The 20,351-nt window shown below is 45.9% G+C and overlaps 1 protein-coding gene across 1 annotated transcript in view; it reads left to right on the forward strand.

The window, feature by feature from the left end:
* MTAP (methylthioadenosine phosphorylase) overlaps positions 1–20,351 on the forward strand; it is a 493,615-nt gene that overhangs the window by 166,123 nt on the left and 307,141 nt on the right. The window contains exon 3 of the mRNA XM_069626004.1: positions 2,555–2,613. Coding sequence (XP_069482105.1) covers positions 2,555–2,613 — 59 coding nt within the window. The remainder of the gene's footprint in view (positions 1–2,554; positions 2,614–20,351) is intronic.

Below are 20,351 nucleotides of genomic sequence, written 5' to 3' on the forward strand. Positions count from 1 at the left end.
GGCTGGCTTGCAGGCCCATTCTACCAGGGGTATGGCTGCATCTACTGCCCTGCAGAGGGGTGTTCCTATTCGCAACATCTGTGATGCAGCCACCTGGGCTTCAGTACATTCATTTGTACGTCACTATTGCCTCGATTCCATCCGAGGACAGGATCTGGCCTTTTGGTAAGGCGGTCCTTTGCTCTGCTATTTGATTGGCAATTCTAAATTTTAATTCTAAATTCTTTCCCTCCTCCTTGCTCTGGTACTGCTTTGGGAGTCTGTCATAGATATGGAATAGGTCGGAGGACCCAATCCCCTCGAAGAACAAGTTACTTTCTTACCTGGTAACGTTCTTTCGATGGGATGGTCCGATGACGTATTCCATATCGCTCCCTCCCTACCTTCCCCGCTGCAGAATTTCTTATGCGATTGCAGCTTACGTTCCGCAAGGCTTTGTGTCTGACTGGCAGTAGACTAATGTCAAACGTTCTGGGGGAAAAAACTACAACTGAGGCTACGGGCGTCGTGCGTCCTACTTATCACATCGGATGACGTCGGACATCAGGGGATGTCTTCGATGATGGCGCATCAACGTCATCGACGCAGGACGCAGACGCCGAAAAAAGTTTCCGAAGCAGCACAGCTGTGGTGATTACTGTCATAGATATGCAATACGTCGTCGGACCATCCCATCGAAAGAACGTTACCAGGTAAGAAAGTAACTTGTTCTTCTATCTACGTGTGGACATGCTGACATTCACAATTCTATCTAAGTGTGGACATGCTGACATTCACAATTCTATCTAAGTGCGGCGCTTGTAGACCTTGACATGTATGTTAGTATGTAATGCAAGGCAACTTCTACAATCCTTTCATGAATAAGTTCAGTCTGGTGGTCACATATCTTTCTGAGTGTACCTGGTGTGAGTCTATGGCAGTCTGTTATCGGGAGGTAAGATAGAGTGGCAGGGGTTTTCTGGAGTAGAGTGATTGCTCCACTCCCCACCCGTGCCGCACTCACGGTTTTTGTTGGTGTCTGTTGACTGCTGGCTTCACTGGCTTCCCCTGCTGACACCGGCAGACACATCTTGGAGCCGCCAATGTAGGAGCCGCCCTTGGCTTTGGGGCCCTTAGCTGCACGGGCTGCCAGGCAGAGGCTGCACAGGGGCGTCCTTGATGAGGGAGCAGAGTACCAATCGAGACCAGTGGGAGGGCTCTAAGCGGGGATTCAAAGCCCCAGGAAGCGGCGCAGCTGTGGGGGAGAGCCCGCTACGGCTTCCCGCCACATTCTATTTAAAGCACCTTTCTCTTTTTTTGGCCTGAAGGGGGCGGGGGGATAGCGCTGCACTCAACTGGCATGGGGCTTGAGGAAAAATGGCGCTGGTGAGGCCCGCACGCCGGGTCAGTAGACCAGTGTTATCCTTTTTTTTTTTTTTTTTCTTTTTTCATGACACCAATCATGGCCGGTGGGAGGGCTCTAAGACGGGGATTCAAAGCCCCAGGAAGCGGCACGGCTGTGGGGGAGAGCCCGCTACAGCCTCCTGCCATGTGCTTTTTAAAGCACCTTTCTCATTTTTTTGGCCTGAAGGGGGGGGGGATAGCGCAGCACTCACCTGGCATGGAGCTTGAGGAGAAAAAATAACAGCATTGGCCTGCACTTCCACAGAGAGGTTGGAGTCAAGGATCACACCCAAGTCTTTACTTTAGGGATAGAAATTTGGAAGCTCGAAAGATGGATATCTGGGTACTGTAAGGATACCGAGGACAAGGTTTACAGGAGACTATGATGCGTTCCGTTGTCTCCGCATTAAATCCAAGCCGATGACCATGCAATAAATATACAATGTGAATCTTATTCCTAATCTTACTCCTTACTCCTAATTAATCGGTATTTTGAATCTAGGCAGCATTTAAAATACCACATGTTTTTACCATCAACGCCAAACTTCTAATCAGGCCATATGTCTTAAACACACTTTGTAAATTATTAAATAAAGGCAGTCTTGATCTGTTAAGAAACTGCACGAGCGATTGGTCAGGAGAAGCAGAGAGAGTGGAGTGCTCCATAGGCAAAGGAGGGGAACGCATGGACTGGGGCCAATGCTAACAGGTAACCAGTAAGGATGGGACCAAGAAGAGATGGGTTCGCGAGCGTTTGGAAAATGTTGTGTTGGGGGTGGGGGGTTGCCAGGGAGTGCAATACAAGTTGCCATGCTTCCACAATATGGTTTGCACGTAGCAAGGTGTGTGGGAGCCGTTTTGGGAATGACGAGAGCATTGATTGAAAAACAGTGCACCAGACAGAGCTGCAGTGACAAGAGAAGGCACCATGGTGTTTATGCGCAAAATTACCCTTTTTCTAATAAAAAAAACAATTCGGTGACAAGATCTTGCAATTGTATGTTTGACTGCCTTTATATTTTGGTCTTACTGTTAATGTATTCACAATCACACAACCCCATTTAGTTATTTCCCCTGTTTTCTAGACCTGTAAACCTCTTTTCTATTAATGTTATTTAATATGATCGTGGTCCGATCGTATAACATTCTGGTATATCTTTTGTATTTACAGCCATCCGATGCGTTGATTTTGGGGAAGATTAAAAACGTGGACTGTGTTCTTCTGGCAAGGTAAGACCCCCACCCTTTGGGTTGAAGTTAAAGCATTCATCCGCGTATGCACCGGAAGTATAAGTAATGTGGCAGCAGAGCCCGAGATCCTTATCCTTGCTATTTTTACTGACACGTTTGCTACTGAATTCAACTTCAGCAATTTTGACAAAATTACAGTTTTTAATGAGATAGCAAGAACATGTGTTTTGGGAAGAACCTGTAGTTCGAAGCGCCCTTTTACTCCTCCAGGCTTGAGGATGGCGTTGCTGCAGAACAGGATGCTGAAACACTGTACATGATCAAACATAGAAAGAGGGCAGACTGACGTGAAAACCCAGCTTCAGCTCCCGTCTCCGCCTCTCCTTTCTGTCTCGCTACCTTCTGTGATGCAGGCATCTGGACATTCTTCGCATACCTTGTGGTTTCTCTTGCTTTTCTCTCTTTTCAATGCGTCTTTGCCCCCCTGTCCACTGCCGGCATCTGGGCTCAGTTCCGGGTTCTCTGCTGAAGCCTTTGATGACTTGGCTTCAACCAATGCTGCTTCTGAGACTGTTTTCTGAAGTGGGGCCATAATGTCTGTTTTTAGTGCATTGGATGCAAGATCCTCTACCCAGGCGAGGAGCACTCTGGCTTGCTACTTTTCTTTTGATATGTTCGAAATAATTTCATATCCTGGCATGCAGTTTTGGGGTTTTTGCACCCTGCACGATCTCTTTGGTTGCATATCATGGAAAAAGCAAAGATGAAGTCCAGTTCAGAAGACCTATATTTTCACAGACCTTCCACCCCCACTATTTCGAAGGATTTGTTCTTTGTGAACATTCCATCCTGTGAATCAAGGGAGGGCTCTCCACATCCCGGTTCAGTTTGTAACCAACCACAAGATGCGCCCTGCACTTGACAAAAGGGCCCACTTGCCAAAGCCAAAATCTACTGGTGAGCGTGCAGACTCGCAGAAGGAGAGGAATTCTTGTGCATCAGTCATCACTCCCTGCACTATGAGCACAATGCGTTGGTGAGGCCAGCTTCCTACATCCCGTCCGCCTCTAATTATTGCATTTGGGCTCCACATTGAAAAAACATTTTTTTTTAAATGTAGTGGGGATGTGACCCTGCTCCGTCAGGCAGCACAGTCCCCCTGCAAATAATGGATTTTGCTGCCTACCACTGAGGGGAGGGAGCGGCATCCCCCGGCCCCTACAAACGAGCCACCACGATGAAGGTTACCCTATTGCTAGGCCTATATTCGGGAGCACTTTAGGGGTAGGGAAAAAGTTCTGCTATGTTTCTTTTATTTTGAGCGAAAATGCAGATCCCTTTTGGGGTATAAAAAGCCCATCTATGTCTCATGTGATTTTTTTTCTTTTTTCCTTGATTGATGGTGACATCTAAGAACTCAGGAAGTAGCCCACCTACAGGTAAACTAGCCAGACCAGGGCAAAAACACCAGGGCTACATAAGCCATTCCAGGGCCCCTTGAGAATGTGACGAGTGCATGCAGGGGTATTACGAATGAACTGCATTAGCAAGAGAGGAATTACAAGGTTGGATAGATGGAATTGAGAAAATCATTACATGGAAGATAACCGCGCAGAATGGATGGATGGAGTTGTGGGACTTTATACAAATCTGTGAAAGTCTGAGAAACGAACTCTGCTAAGCCCGGAGTCTAGCCTCTGGCTACAACCAGCCGCAGAACCTCCAAGGATACAATTTCTCAAGTGAGTACTACGAAAGAACACCACATCCAGCCTCTCTCCTGGCAACTATGGCACAAGGAGAAAAAAAGTCTGATTCAATTGGATTGTAAAGTAAATTAGATCAATCAGCCAAAGCAGAGAGAGTAGAGGGAAAAGGAGCTCTGGGACCGAGGCAGTAATTCAAGAAAACAAGCATGTAAGAACTAGTACATAGACCGTAACCTTTCAAAACTTTAGAATGGTTTATTCATTCACGTGTATCCACATCCTGGAAGACTCGAAACGACATATTTGGAAATAAAATAAATACAGCTTTACTTGAATTCTATTTATTTTGTTTGTGTTTAATACAGGCTCCTGCATCCGCTCTCACACTGCGAGAACAGCATGCTCATTCCAATGGACTCCACCACCATGATATTTTATGTCAACATGCAGGGGGCACTTATTCATGTACTAAGTTGTGCATGTGGTGGGTGACTTGGACACTGAAGCCGACCACCTCGACAAGTTGGACTCCTCCCAAACGTTTAGACCTGTGTGTCTGAACAGAACTTTTAGAATGCTTCCTATGTGTCATGGGTTGGGGGCAGGGGGGTCCTCTCATTACTGCTCTATATTAAAGAGGGAAATTCATTTAAACCTTCCTCCACCCCCAAGCTTCATGAATCGGGAGGCTTCTTAATGGGCATCAGTTTTTGGATCCAGCAAGGGCTATTTCTATTTGACTGTCCTCAATGGTTGAGCTTGGCCACCTGCTTCCCTCTGACCAATTCAATGGCCCGTTGATGCTTTTCCAAAGCGAATGGGGATCACCTTCTGGCTCCACAAGAAATGTGTACAGGTGTAGGTGGCAGTTCACAAGAAATTGTATGCATTCTTATTTTGTATTAGTGCATGGTCCTAGGTCTTAGGGAGTTGAAATCATAGAGTACACAAAATCGGGCTTTTGTAATAGCTTGCACTCAACAGCCGGTGTCTCGCACACACGAGGCATGAAACTGTTTCTTAAGAGATTTACACTTGTCGTTACAAGTGTAGGTGGTTTATGTGTTGATCATTGGGATAATGTATGTATGTTCCCTACCTGTCCATGTTTTGCATCCATGTTGGAGCTTGAGTTCCTTACCTGGCTCCTTTATGCACTTTTTAGAAATCTGAAAAAGTACATTTTTCTCCGCATAATGACGAGTCATTATGACATTATGACAGGCTTCTGGGTTTCTTTTTCCTGGTATACAAGATAATCTGTTTTGAGATTCAATTATGTCAATTTTTTTTTATTGTTGCTCACCAGCCTTCTGAAATCATGGCTACCTTGGTGTTCTCAAAGACTTATTTTCATATACCTGTTAACTCTGCTTTGCGAATGAACGGGATGCAGGATCTTACTTGCTCTGATCCTTGGGTAGTCTTTCTTAGAACCTATTCTTTTTATGGAAGTTGTTGGGACATTCCAGGGTCAACCTGGAGATCACTTTGCCTTCTGTGATGAAGTAACCTCTGAAGGGTAGGTTTGGGGGACAAGAAGGCATAGGGGGATCCGCGGAATCCACCCCCTACTCGAAGCAACTTGTCATAATGTGGAGCCAGCAAAGCCTCTCACCTCCACAGCCTGATGTGAAGAGAGGTCACAGTGGGGGTGCAGGATTATATTTTCGGGACAATGTAAGGATGTCTTGAGAGACAACTGCCGATTCGGGTCCACAACAGCAAAAATACCCAGGCCCTTGACTGTACAGATTTTGGCGAGATGAATGCTAGCAAACCTACTTGTGCTGAGGCAGAGAGTGGAGCAAGCCTCTCACAATCCACACACTCTACCCTTCCCACATACTCTGCAAGTGGGGAACAGGAGAGTGATTGGGTGGTTTGCGGGCTATATAAGCACATTAGAGTTGAAGGATGATGCATGCTGGAGGTGAACTAGACGGCAGAGCCACCATGACAGTGAGCTCCCCCTTCCATTCGCGTAATTAGCACAAGCAACAGTCAGGAAAAGCAAACCCATCATCATTGTGTTTAAGTGGAAGAGGAATTGTGTGCTGAGGAGGTGGAGCCCAGGGGCCCTGACCAATCCAGGAACCTGGGTCTTCTCAGTAAATTACCAAACCAGTCCCATTACTCGGACACCAAAGGTGGCTAAAACAGTATAGAAATTGACAGAATGGTGCACACAGTGTGGGAGTTAGGTCTGAGAGTGGGTTTGGGTGAAGAGAAAGTGAAGGGGAGTGAGAAGAGCAGGTTACTGAGCCGCACATTTCTAAAAGCCTACCGGGGGTAAGGGGAGGGGTTCCATGTCCTGGCAAGAGCCATGGAGATTCAAAAGAGAAATTAACTGATTGCAAGCCTACAGGAGACTGTATCCTGGAAACCTGTCTTGGATTGGGGACTGGACCCATAGGAGACAAACCGGTACCTGCTGAGGGTTGAGGACAAAGGCAGCAACTCTTGATTGATGGATGAAAATAACTTCAGTCTAAAAAGTATCCTAACAGGAGGGGGAAACTCCTGCTGACAAATGTTTCTCCCTTGTCCTAAAGCAGGAGGACTCGTAAGTTCTTTTCTATATGTGTGTTGTGGGTCCACACCCCAGGGGCCCAGGAGACAACTGTGGAGCCAAGGAGCCCTTGGTGAAGCATCCAAGGCAGCATGCGGGTGCTATAAACGTGCTCTGAAGTAGCCATCAGGAAACTATCCCTGGAACCAGGTTTTGGAGGATAGGGAACGGACATTGCACTGGGACATTAGATGCTCAAAGAGTACACCTTCTTGCCTGCTTTGTTATACCTCCATCCTGACACTGTTAGCCCAAGTTACATCCTGCTTGTGTTTTAGTTGCAGTCCAAGGATCCTGTAGGAGTTCATCCGACCCTTCTCTCTGAAGCACAAAGCATGGGTCGTATTAACCCATAGGACAATCTCATAGACCATTACTAAGGAGGACCAGGCTTGGTCCTGAGGCTTTGATGCTCGGTCCCCTCGCTGACATGTTGTTCCTTTATATCCTGTTCGGCCAAGTCAGCCCTTCTGCTCGGTTATCAATCCCCTTTCTCCCGCCTAGGCATTCACGCTACCAACCATATAAGAACTTCATTTGTGGTGGGGTTTTTTCTTGTCCCACAAGCAAACATTGCTCTTTCTGAAATTGTATTCTGAAGTTTTTAGCACCTTCCATAAAAGGAAGGTTTCAAGGCTCTTAAATGCTGTCTGGATGGCATGAAAGACAATTGTTCATCACTGTGCCATTTTTGTCACCTCTAAAGGGTCTTCTCCCAGCGCGTTGGGTGTCTTGCATTTGTTTTTATTTCTACACTAAGTGAAGACTTCACCACCTGAAGGAATACGTGCTCGTGTTGAGGAAGGCACTGGAAGCTTCTGTGGCTTTCCCCAAATATGTCCATTTTGATCCAATCAGTAGGGCAGCCAGATGGGTTGCTTCTTATGGTTTTACCAGCATTACTCAATGGATCTTAATTCTAGGTTAGCTGCTCTGTTTTGTTAAGTTTCGTGAAAAATGTTAGGTTGAAAGGGTATATACATCGGACAGATAACGGTTCCAGAGAAAACAAAAGTGTATACCTTTCCGATGGCCGCTCCTCCCTTGCAGTGGACTCTGGAAAGAGGGGATAGGCTGTGCACTGAGTGTCCAGGCTCTATTCCCTCCACCCGCCTCTTCTGTGCCATGCAAGAAGGAGGTGGCAGTCAGATGTGAGTAGGTTGCTGCCTCTCCTGGGGTCTGGAAAATTAACCTTGAACAGGGACGAAAAGTCCCTTGTCCTGCGGCACACCCTTGTCATGCGGCACACTGAGTCCATCGTGTCTTCCCATACGCCTGCCACTTCAGTGCTTTAAGTGGTATGTAAAATCGGGGGGTGGGGGGAAACCCTCTAACAAAGGGTGTGAGGGGGGTGGATGCAGGGTGTCGCCTGAAGGAGGTCCCAGGGAGCTTAAGCAAGGGTCGTCTGCCCCACACAATGCATCATGAGAACCTACAAATATATATTTGGGGTTACTCCGCATTGTCTCTATTGGCCTTGTTTGCATCCATCCAGTCTGCATACTATAAGTACATCTCTTTGGCTAAGGTTGTACATAATTTACAGTAAACACATCACTTTCTCATTCAGTATATAAAGAATGTAATCGGTGAGTAAATCAACGTCCTTCTGTAAATAAATGACCCATGCCTGGCATCAACGCAAGCTTAACAGCCCTTCATAATTGCTCATTTGGGGTTTCAGCTCTCCATTGGTTGCCTCCCCTGGTCAGCTGTGCAGGGTCAATACACCTGTCTGGTATACTCTGCAGCCACTCGCCCCCCCCCCCCAACCCCACGCCCCCCATTGCTTTAACTCGAATTTCGCCACAGAATGAAGCCCCAAGGTGGGGCTGCTGTATGCACATATTCTATATGGAGGCATCTTGTCTTCACAAACTAAAGGCTTTGTCACTTTGAATGTTCATTTGCTGGGCAAAGAAAGACATGTTTGAAAAGTGTTAACTTATCACTGACATGTTTCACCTTCTTTTCAGTTCTTTGCTGTGCGGGAGGGAATGCTCTCTGAGAATAATGAAGTTCAAGGTGGGGCCCATGTATTGCACCCTCAATAATAAACCCAAGCAAATCATCCATTGCAGTTTGCATCAGGAAACATCCCACTATGATCCGTGGACCGCACAGGTGCTTTCGAAGGGCTAAGTGAGGAGGGGGCACCAAACATAATTGTTAAATGGACCACCACACATTGTCAGTCGATTCTCAAAATCACTTAAGGGGAAGGGGACACATAGCGTCAATGTAAGATACTGCCTGCTTTGCATAAAATAAGAGCATTACTGCACATTTTATATTTGACAAATATGTCTGCCAAAGTGATTCAAGCATTCTGAACATATATTGCACACTGGCCGTGCTGCTCATTTCATTTGTGATGGCACCCTAAGAGTAAAATGTTTGCAAACAACGACTCCTATATAGTCATTTGAACAGCCTCGTTGTGTGTCCCGTTGTGTGTCCTGCCAAAGTAGAACGTGGCTTTTGGCTTCCCTGTACATATTCCTTTCACAGTTATTTCTATTACAAACTAGTGCAAGGCCCCTGTATGTGCTTTCAGGCTCTTGGCTTGCACCCAGGAAAATTGGCGTTGGGTGCTTATTCGTGGGGGACAGAGGGAGCCCGACAGAATCCCAGCTTGGTGCAGTGTATGGAGAGTACTGGGGTTCTACTCATCTACCTCCAGCATACTTAAAGCCCTGCACTTCTCGCGGTTCGATGTGCCTTCTCATAGCTGGGTGTGAGAATGAGGTTGGCAGAGAACCAGTTGCGGTGGGTAGGGTGGGAAAAGACACAAGTCCGTGAAGACTGGGATTCCACCATAAAATGGATAACGCAGGATTTGCCGGCCATAACTCCATCCCTAGGCCCACATCTCTTCCATCGCCAAGCACACCCAACAGGTGGTGCTCTATGAGAATATTTTTTTTTATTCCAAGGACTTTTGCAGGCTTTTCCAGAGCCTGTATGTTCAAATGCAGCATGTGTTCAAACAAATGCTTACAGGTTTTTTTTAAGCTCGATAAATATAACTTCTTTTTATTTTTTTAAATTTATTTAAATGCTCATTTTCCCAAAAGAAAGTTGTAGAGCTAAATGGACTCTAGACGTTAAATAATTATAATGTTGGACTTTCCATTATCCTTATATAGTTTTTTAGGCATCATGACGTACTTGTGAATACGTTTGTTGTGGGGCCCTATTTGTATTGGAAAAAGTTTGTCCTAGCTGCTTTAGGAATGTTTGGGATCCAACCCGAAACCAAAAAAAACAAAATAGTCCAACAATCTCTGGGTCACCCTCTCCCCTTTTGTCACTACTTTTCTTTTGATACGCTACTCCAACAGTGATGCAAAATGATCACCCCTCGAGTCCTAAGCAGAATAAACAAGAGTCCTATTAACGATAATAGAGATAAAAAAAGTAAAAAAAACATTAACGACAATATTAGCAGTACACCACAAGGGTACTTGGATTCAAGCATATGTACAGGACACATTTTACCAGTGACAAGGAAGAAGGTATACAGACTACAGTATAAATGCAGGACACAGACTTATATCTTGATATCCTTGCCCCCGTCATGAGAATCCGCCTGAAGCCCAAAGCCAAATGCAACTCCTGGTATGACTCGGATCGCGTCACCCTAAAACGCAAGTGCAGGGTGGCAGAGAGGAAATGGCATGCTTCATGTTCAGCCTCTGACAAACTGGCCTGCCGCCTGCTCCAAAGGCAATACCGTCTCTCCGTTCTCACCAAGAAGAGAGCCCTTATCCAAGCCCGCATCTCTGCGGCATCTAACGACTCGGCCGAACTCTTTAAAATCTGCAAGGAGCTTGCCAACCCTGTAGCAGTCTCTACCTCTCTTGTCCCCTCCCAGGCCCTCTGCACTGCACTGGCCTCTCACTTCATCTCTAAAACTCAGGACATCCTGTCCTCACTCTCCTCCTATCACCTCCCCCCCTCTCTTCCCTGCTCTTCCTCTGGCCCTTCTGCAGCCACCCCCCCTCCCTCCTTCTCTGCCTTTCCCCTTTTCTCTGCTGACGAGGTTTCCAGACAAGTCCGATCTATGAAAGTCTCGTCTAAACAGGTTCACCCCTGTTCCTCCAAAACTATCAAGGACCACATCGACTCCCTGGCACCTGCCCTGGCTGACTTTTGCAACCACTCCTTCGCCTCTGGAGTCTTCTCATCCCCCCTTAAGCACTCCCTTGTGCACCCTCTTCTTAAGAAACCCTCTTCCGACCCCTCCTGCCCGGCTAACTATCGCCCAATCTCCATCACTCCCTTCCTGGGCAAGCTCCTGGAGAAACTGGCCATCTCCCAGCTTAACCTCCATGCTGAATCTGTTGGTAGTCTTCATGACCATCAATCTGGCTTCAGAGCTGCCAGAAGCACGGAAACTGCTCTCCTGAACATCCGTGAGAACCTGCTCTTGAACCTCGACTCCAGCACTCCGTGTGTTCTCATTCTGCTTGATCTCTCTTCTGCCTTTGACACGGTCAACCATGCCATCCTGCTCAACCCTCTCTGTGATAACCTGGGTATCACTGGTCAGGCTCTGGCGTGGCTGACCTCTTTCCTTTCCAATCGACCCTCCCAGGTCCAACTTGGGTCCTTCCTCTCTGACATCTTTTTTTCCACCTGTGGTGTCCCCCAGGGATCTAATCTCTCTCCCTGGCTGTTCAACCAGTATCTGGCACTCCTTGTCCACCGCATCGCCGCTCTCTGCCCCAACTTTCAGTGCTATGCGGACAATACCCAGCTAATTTTCAGGCTACCCTCGGCCTCCTCCTCTCCTTCCCTCATCTCCGACTGTCTGCTATCCAGGAATGGTGTGCCGCCAATGACCTCTGCCTTAATGCCAGTAAGACTGAGATTCTACTCATCGGCACACCCACTCCCTCCTTCCCTGCAGCTCTCTGGCCAGCCTCTCTTGGCCCCCTTCCTGCTCCTACCTGCAAGGCAAAAAACCTCGGGGTCATCTTCGACTCCACACTCTTCTTCTCTCCTCATATATCTGACGTCTCTAAGAAGTCACACTACCAATGGCACCTCCCCAGAGGTATTCTTCCCTTCCTCTCCTTCCCCCAGAAGCTCACTGTCTCCCGAACTCTGGTTCTCTCAAAGCTGGACTACTGTAACAGCCTCTATCTTAATCTGCCTGCATCCACTCTACGCCCTCTGCAACTCATCCAGAACAGGACTGCGAGACTTGTCCGTGGCCTCAAGCCCAGGGACTGTATCTCTCCAGGACTGAAATCTCTACACTGGCTCCCAGTGGCTGCGAGGATTAAGTTCAAAACCCTCTGCATTGTCCACAAGGCCTGCTGGGGTCTGGGGCCTGAATACCTTCAACTCTCTCTTCCTAAATATCTTCCTTCCCGAGCCCTTCGCTCATCCGTCTCCAACTCCCTTAGGGTCAGCCGCTTCTCGAAGCAACGAGCTGGGGGTAGATCTCTCTCTGCGGCAGGGGCCTCCCTCTGGAACAGCCTTCCTGCCTCCATGAAACTTGAGGAGAACCATCTCCGGTTCCGGAAGCACCTCAAAACCTTCCTCTTTGATTCTGCTTTCTCTCTCCCTCTCCCCTGCTAAATTCTTCACTAAACTGCACTGAATCTGCAACTGGGCCACTCTCACCGACCTCGGTACTGGGCCCAGCCACTCTCCACTTGCACTGCCTCCCTGGCAACCCCTGCACTGCGGGACTGTCTCTGTATGCCTACAACCCCCCCCCCCCCCAGCACTTGTCTGCACTTACCTTGCCACCAGCTGGCCCTATTTTATTTATTTTATACTACTTACCTTGTACTGCACTCCCCCCCCCCTTCCCCTTGCACTTTTGCCCTTCCCCTTACCCCTGCACTTGCGCGATCTAAATGACACCTGGCCTAGTAGGATCGTTGTCTGTCTTCCCCTTGTTCCCCCCTCCCTGCCTCGTCGCGCCTTGAAACACTTGTGTATAGGCGCGTTACAAATGCCATATCATATATCATATCATATGAACAAGGTACACATGTTTCAGCTGTGACAATTGCAGGTAATTCGTCCCCTCGGCTCAATGGGAAGCCCAACCCCTTTGTGACCAAGAGAGTGAGCCTGCTAAACCACCTCATAAGGGATGGGAAAAGAAGATCCCACTGGGGGTGACCAGTCCCATTAGAGGATGGGCCATCCCTTAACAGGAATATGTGTTACCCATCCTTGTTTCAGGAAGCTAATTTCTTTATTGGCTATATGGGGAGCAGCAGCTGTGGAGATATTCATAGAGAAGTAGCTGGAGTGGTTTGTGATCCTTTACTTGCATAAAGCACCAGACCAATGGAGTGTTCCATAACCTTGCCGGGAGGAACATGAAGGTCCTGCGAGACCGACATGAGGCAGTGGGGGGGGGGGGGGGAGGGCAGTGGTGGGAGGCAAGGGAAGAGCGAGATATATCCCCCCTTCGAGCAGATCCAAGAAGCAGTCCCACGTCGACGGTGTGGAGCACGTAGGAGCGAGACATCCTGTGCAGTGATGCCTCATGTGAGAAGGCCGACAGCTGGAGAACCTCGGCCCGCCAAAGAGAAAAGAGACACAACTTCAAGGAAAGTGGGCGACCCATGCCTGGTGGAAACAAAGCCGAAGTCCTGTTGCTAGCCGACGAGACACACCGACACCTGGGAACCGACACGTAACACTGAGGAGAGCATCTGGCGAGAATACCGCCTCCCCCGGGGAATGCCGCTGAAGCAAACCAGGTAAGCAGCGCTTACAGAGAATCGTGAGGACGACGAACAGGCCCGGCTATAGTTCAAGAAGGGGTGAGAAACCGAACAGCCCAGGGGGTGCATGGGAACCAGATACCACAAGAATGGGTGAGAATCCATATACCCCTAGCAGCGGTGAGAAACGCAATAGCAGAAGAGTGACTCGGAAACACAAGAACCCAAGAGGAGCTGAGAAACCCAAGAGGGACTGTGAAAACTAACAGGCCATGAGGGACTGAAAAGCCAGATTCCCCAAAAAGGGGGGGTGAAACCAGAGGCCCCAGGACCCAGTGATAATCTGAGGCCCAGAATGGGCTGCAAGAAAATCAACCTCAAAAGGCATTGCAGAACCTGAGACCCCAGGGTAAGGTTTGAATCCACCGGGCTCAGAATGTGCTGCTTTGAAACCGACCCCAAGAATGGTCCTGAAAGCCGAGACCCCAAGGAGGCGTAGGAGCTAAAGGGGTTCTGAACGGACACAGAAGAGACTCGGCTATCCAGAGACATTTTAAGGAACTTTTTCCATATAGGATTACAGGACTTAAACTATCTTTTGGATCAGGAGGCCCAGAGAGGCTCGCTAATCTCTTGTACATTGAGCGGGAAGCCCTAGGGTGAATTATTGAACATTTTAGCTTAAACTATAAACTGGGTGAAAAGCCCAGAGACAGTTGCTGGTGACCATAATGGAACCTTGCTGAGGCGAGCGCCATGTCCAATACAGCGACAATACAATGGGAGGCAGAAACCATCCAAGAACTTCTTATTTGGGCAGAAGGCACTTAGGATATTTTTGGGTTTACATTAGATGCTTTCCCTTTTGTAGTGGTAGGGGCAGGGAACAAGCTACCTTTTAGGTTTATAGGCAACAGACAGACTTTTTCTATGACATCCTGACGTGTACCTTTTTTTTTTTTTTAACTCATTTCTTTCAGCATAGGGACCAGTAGCCTAGGGTTAGTAGAAGATTATGACACTTAAAAATAAAGCAATCACCTTACAAACCACATAAAGATGTACATCTCTTGATTCTGACTTGCCACACAGCACAGACACAGAACTCAGATAAGCAGTCTCACAGAATGCACAAGTGCCCACTCATGAATACAGGAGACACATTTGAAACCACGAGGAAGGTACACGTACGATAGCATGAAAAGGGGTATACGGATTCCAAGTTAACAGGAGCGTGTATGTTTCTAAACATTGACTGAAATCATAAAAGGAGAGCTGATTTTCAAGTGGTGTTTGCATGAGTGAGCATAGACGTATATGACTAAGCGTAATACAATATATTAATGGTCACTTTTCTATATGAAGCAACTCCATAGTGATGAGTGGACATTTTTTGAAGAGTGTACCTTGAGAACTAAATCACTCTTATGGGCTGAAAATGTTGAAATATTTAGGAAATGCTAATTTTGACAGGTGAGGCCAGTATGCATTTTCTGCACCTGACTACATAATTTTCGAGTTCATGTTGCACACCAAAGAGCAATTCTTTCTGAATGCTTGTCTTTCATGAGTTAAAAGAATACAATGTTTTGTAGACATTACTTGGAAAGTACACAAATCACATGATAACCCAATATGACAATGTTTTTACAAAATGCTCATAGAAGCATGTTTGCAAGGTTTCTGTTGCTTTATTTTGTCCTTCATCAATGGAAGTATACAAGTACCAGAACAATTGATGTAGCCCAACAAATCTCATCAGGCTTTTACTACTGCATTTGAAAGATTTGAAAACACAACAAAATAAAATGTGTGTTACGGTCACCTGAGTATAGTCATTCTTTGAAACAGTTGCAGCTTGTTAATCATGATGTCAAGAAGAATATCTGTAACTGTACAAAAAAAAAACAATATTTTGTTTCAAATTAGCAGACATGAAAGTAAGTTGAACAGAGGCCTCTAACATTGTTTGTCTCTCCTGCCTAGACCCCTTCCCCTAAAATTACTTGCATGCAAATAGAGTAGGAAGGGGCTCTACAATGCCACCAGGATGTGAGAAGATGAAACGTTATACGGAAGAGCGTACTGTTCTGAATAGATGATTTGGATTTGTCCATGATCACAGTATTGTGCGGTGGCAAAGACAGAAAGTGAACCACAACAGTTTGTTTTCAAAGTCTTGAATTTTGCTGCCATTCACTTCTCCTAACTAAAGCTTTATGCTGTTCATTGCTGGAGGGAGGGAGTGGCTGCCCAGTTTTTGCAACCCGTGTTTGGAGGAACTGCACCATACTGATGCTTTGTTACTTTATTTAACCGCCGCTTTCTGGTGTAGGTATGTTGTTTTGTAGTACTGTAGTTGTTGGCATCACAACAGTATTTATCAACCTCTGAAAGAGTAAAAGCTGAGTCAGCCTTGCCAGCATTTGGCTTTGTGACTAGGCATATCAGTACAGATCTATGCAAAAAGTGGTTAACACACTGAGCCAATATCCTGGCCTTGTCAAACAGGGAGAGGGAGACATGGTTAAACCATCCCCAGGCTTATCTCCATATCCCTTCTGGGCCAACAAATATTTTTGTAGATCAAATAATGTCACCCCATACTGGGCGCTCATTGCCATAAATTACAACAAAAAAAACACCCAACTCTAATTGTACATAAAATTGTGGATAAATACTCTGTTGTACCTTTGACAAACTGTATCCTGTTCCAGTGTTACATGCTTATATTGTGATTAGCCAACAATAACCTTGTGGCGCACGTTTCTTTTATTTTGGCAATCCCTTTGGTTTTCTCTGGGCTACACACTGTATTTGTATTCTACACAGAATATTCAAACATTATTTCCAAAAATGCATTATTCTCATTATATCCCCAATACACTTAGAATTTTCATCTTTTGTGAATTGGGGTAGTGCATCTGTCAGTTTTCTCCGATTGTCTCAGATCTGTTACTGCACTAATTTCACCCTGTCAACCTGAGCGAGGTTGTGGATTTGCAGTTCCAAACAGAACTTGCAACTTGGTGTTTCATTGTCTGAATCATTTAATTTGGCATCAGGTATTTCTGCTTTACTCTGCTTCAATAAATATTGTGGGTTCACCATTTGGTGTATTCAAGTAAGGATTCTTTCAAGGCACGGCACTCCGTGGGGTGAGACACAGTATTTATCTTCGTGTAAGGAAAACATCTCTTCCATACAAAAGTATGCCTAGGAATTGGGAGAAATAAAAACCCTTCTAAAACCCTGGAGACTTATAAAGCTAAATACTCCCCTAACTCCCAAAGGTACATTGAAAGGAAGTCTGTGAATAATAACAATTTAAACTTTAAAGAACTTTATTCCTCTTTTCAATCAAATCTTGTGACTGATCCTTATGGTATTTTTTTAAAGAATATTATGGGAAACAGAAATGAAAATCAAGCTACAAAAACTAACTTTGCCATTTGGGACTTCAAGTCTCATAATTCCTGATGTACTGGTACGAAGAAGAGGGTTAAAGAGGAACAATGCTGCAGGAGTGGTCAGATTGTTAATAGAAATAACCCACACCGGAGGGAGACTTCGAGTCTTAAAAGGCTCCCTCAGCTGCAGGCCATAGTCAAGCAGTGTGAGCAGGAAGAGCTGTATGATCCGTGTGTGCAGCTGACGCAGAAACCGGAGGAGGGAGAAAACGCTGGGACCACTGTTAAGCAAAAAACAGTAGCCGGTCCAGAGAGGGTCTGTGCCTTCAGGAGCCTTAAGTGCAGAGGTCGGGCAGCAGGAAGCGTGAAAGAGGGGAGCTTGCCCTCTGAAGACCTGTTTTACAGAGACTGCGCAGCAGGAAGCCAAAGCGAGGGAAGCGTTCCTTCCCAAGAGGCTGTCTCATGTGGCCGCCGAGCACCAGAGAACCTCCGGAGCAAAGGAAGCCCCTTTTACAAGTGGCGCGGGTGATGGCAGACCAGGAGTAGCAGTTTGCCGGGTTACGAGAGGCCACTAAAGCACAACACCTGCGAGCAGCGAGTGGATCGGACGAGCACACTTACCCGGTGAGTTCACAAGCTGATAGTGACTCTGGAAGTGCTCAGAGACCGCTCGCGTTTTCAAGGCAGGCGTTTACAAAGTAGCAAACACTTGCACATGAGTGGAAGTAATACTATAAGTACATTTGAATACCGAACTATTAGAAAACAGCGAAAAAAAAGTATTTGTCAAAACCAAATTAATGTAACTTTAAGCGTGTGAATTTGTTGAGAGCCCATCAACCCGATGGGGTAATATTATTAGATGCTAATGCATACAACTATTGCCCAAGCCAACAGAAACTAAAAGCAAGGCAATTCCAATCCAACCGATATTGCCAAAGGCAGAAGGAGACTAATGAAAGGTCCAAAGTTTGCAAAGCTTGTCCATATTTTAAGAAGCAGATGATAAAAGCTGGTATAAACCTCCATTCCCAAATCCAAGGAAGAAGCAGAATAAGACCTTATCCTTGTCAGTATTTGGTTACTCATGTAGTGGGGAAACGAGTGTCAAGAAGACAGCCCTTCTGGAAAAAGTTATTGAGAAGGAGAGGAGCATAACTTGCAAGAGGAGTATTAAAGAGCACTCATGTGAATCTTGCTTTCCCTGAAGAATTGCTAAAAGTCTGATGTTGCAAAATAATTAACATTGTGAAACTGTTGTAAAACTGGTTTAAGCTGATCTTAACCACAGAAGCACTTGTTGTTTATGAATCACTATTTGGGCAGGGGGAGTATACCCGAATGGCAAACCATTGAAGTAGTAGGCCTGGCATGCGAGTAAACCAGGTGCGATTTGAGGTAGTAGGCCCACCATGGAAGTAAACCAGGTAGAAGTTGATGAAGGACTATAAAGTGGTCCTGACAAGACTCTTTATGTTGCTTGTGATGCTGAAGAAAGAACTGCATTAAACTGTTATATTTCTTCAGAAATACTCAGTTATGGTAAAAGCCTCCTGACAGAGGCAATTTTTGTTGCTTTTGGATGCTGAGGAAAGAACTGTATAAAACAGCTGCAGAGGAGTTGTACTTTTTCCAAAATAATAAGCTGACAAAGACAACTCTTGTTGCTATTAACGAATTAAGAAATTATTCTGAATCTTACTCTTGTTCAAGGAAGAGAAAGAACTTTCTATTTTAAATCTCTGGAGTGTTGGAACTTTCTGTTGTCAATTTGGATTCGCACCTGTGTTGGATGGAACTTTAGTACAAACCAGGATTTCCTTGTTTCTTTTTGAAACTGTGGAGAAGAATCCTGTTTGAGTCTGGGGAAGGAGAGACCTGTCCTATTACAAATTCAATTGTTATATTTTTGTTGCTTTTGAACTGCCATGCATTATCTTATTGAGTTATTGCATGTATAAGTGTGAGGGACAGATATCCTTTGTTAGAGTGTTTCTTTTGGCACAGGTAGTATAGCTCCGTGGCAATGTGCTCGTCTTGGAAGCAAGATGACGCAAAGCAACACAGGTTCGAATCCTGGGTCTGCGCTTAGAAACCTCTTCGGTATTAAGTGCATTATAAATAACCAGTTATAATGATTCTAATTTATTTTACTTTAGGCACGGAAATGCTCATCAGGGTAGGGAGAGTGAGACATTTATCCAACCTTTTAATTTAATAAAATGCATCTTTTGAAAACCTTCGCAAAGTTGTCTGCCTCACATTTCTGACCCCTCACATCCTGTACAATCTTGGTGGATGTGGAAGTAGACTTTCATGACTATGCAGATGACACACGGAATTTGTCGAAATGGGAATCACCAGGCTAATACTGCCCAGATCCAATCCATGTCCGACAGTAGTCTTGGATTGAACAAGGACAGCTTCAACCAGTCATTGCAAATTTTGTTTTAACTATATCCAGATTTGTTTATATCTGGACAAACCCTTATAATGCAAACTATAGTCAAAAATCCTGGTTTTATACAAGGTTGCAATCTATCCATGGTCTCCAGTTAATAATCTCCTGAACTCCATTGAATGTACTGATTTTCACTTGATGCTCCTTCCACAGATCATGCCGGAACTATTGAAATATCATTGTGCCACTGTGGCCAGAGCCGTAGTTGACACAACACTGCAAAGCTGCCCATGCTGGAGCACCGGATTGCATAATCCATCAGCTGCTGCAGTTACAAAACACTTCAGCACGCATTGCTTCCAGCATCCCTAGATGAACCAATCATTTGCCTATTCTGAAACCACTGCACCGGCTAGCAGTCAGAGCCAGAATAACCGTCCAACTCCCCATTGACACATAAAAAGCCCTATATGATCAAGCACCCTTTTATATGAAACACTGACTTAAATGGCATATGACCTCACGGCCCCAAAGAGTGGCACAGGGATGCACGATGCAACCTCCATGGACATGTTGCGAAACACAAAAGACCTATATGCAGTAAGGCAAAAATAACTTTATTGGTTTAACTTTAGTTCTGTTCTTCGCTATTATTATCCTATTCTTGACGTGAAGGCTGCACTCTTGGGTATTCCCCAGGGTCATTCCGCCTTTCCCTAACCAATAACAAATGGGTGCAGTTTTGATTCTAGAAAAGCAACTCGTACAGGACACCTTGAATTTGAGAGCCTTCACCGTAGTGCAGGGGTGTTGCTAGGTATGGAAAAGATCCAGGGCTATGAAAATGTAGCGGGGTAATCGTTTAACGCACCTTAGTGGGAGACTGGTGTAGGAGGGCACACAATATATCTCAAAAACGTTCTAACTTGACCCGCTTCTTGCCTTCCTCCAAACCCAGCTCTCCTGGGTTCAAAATCACCCCAG

The sequence above is a fragment of the Ambystoma mexicanum genome, chromosome 6p (assembly GCF_040938575.1).
Source record: "Ambystoma mexicanum isolate Mex_15411 chromosome 6p, UKY_AmexF1_1, whole genome shotgun sequence".
Lineage (NCBI taxonomy): Eukaryota > Metazoa > Chordata > Amphibia > Caudata > Ambystomatidae > Ambystoma > Ambystoma mexicanum.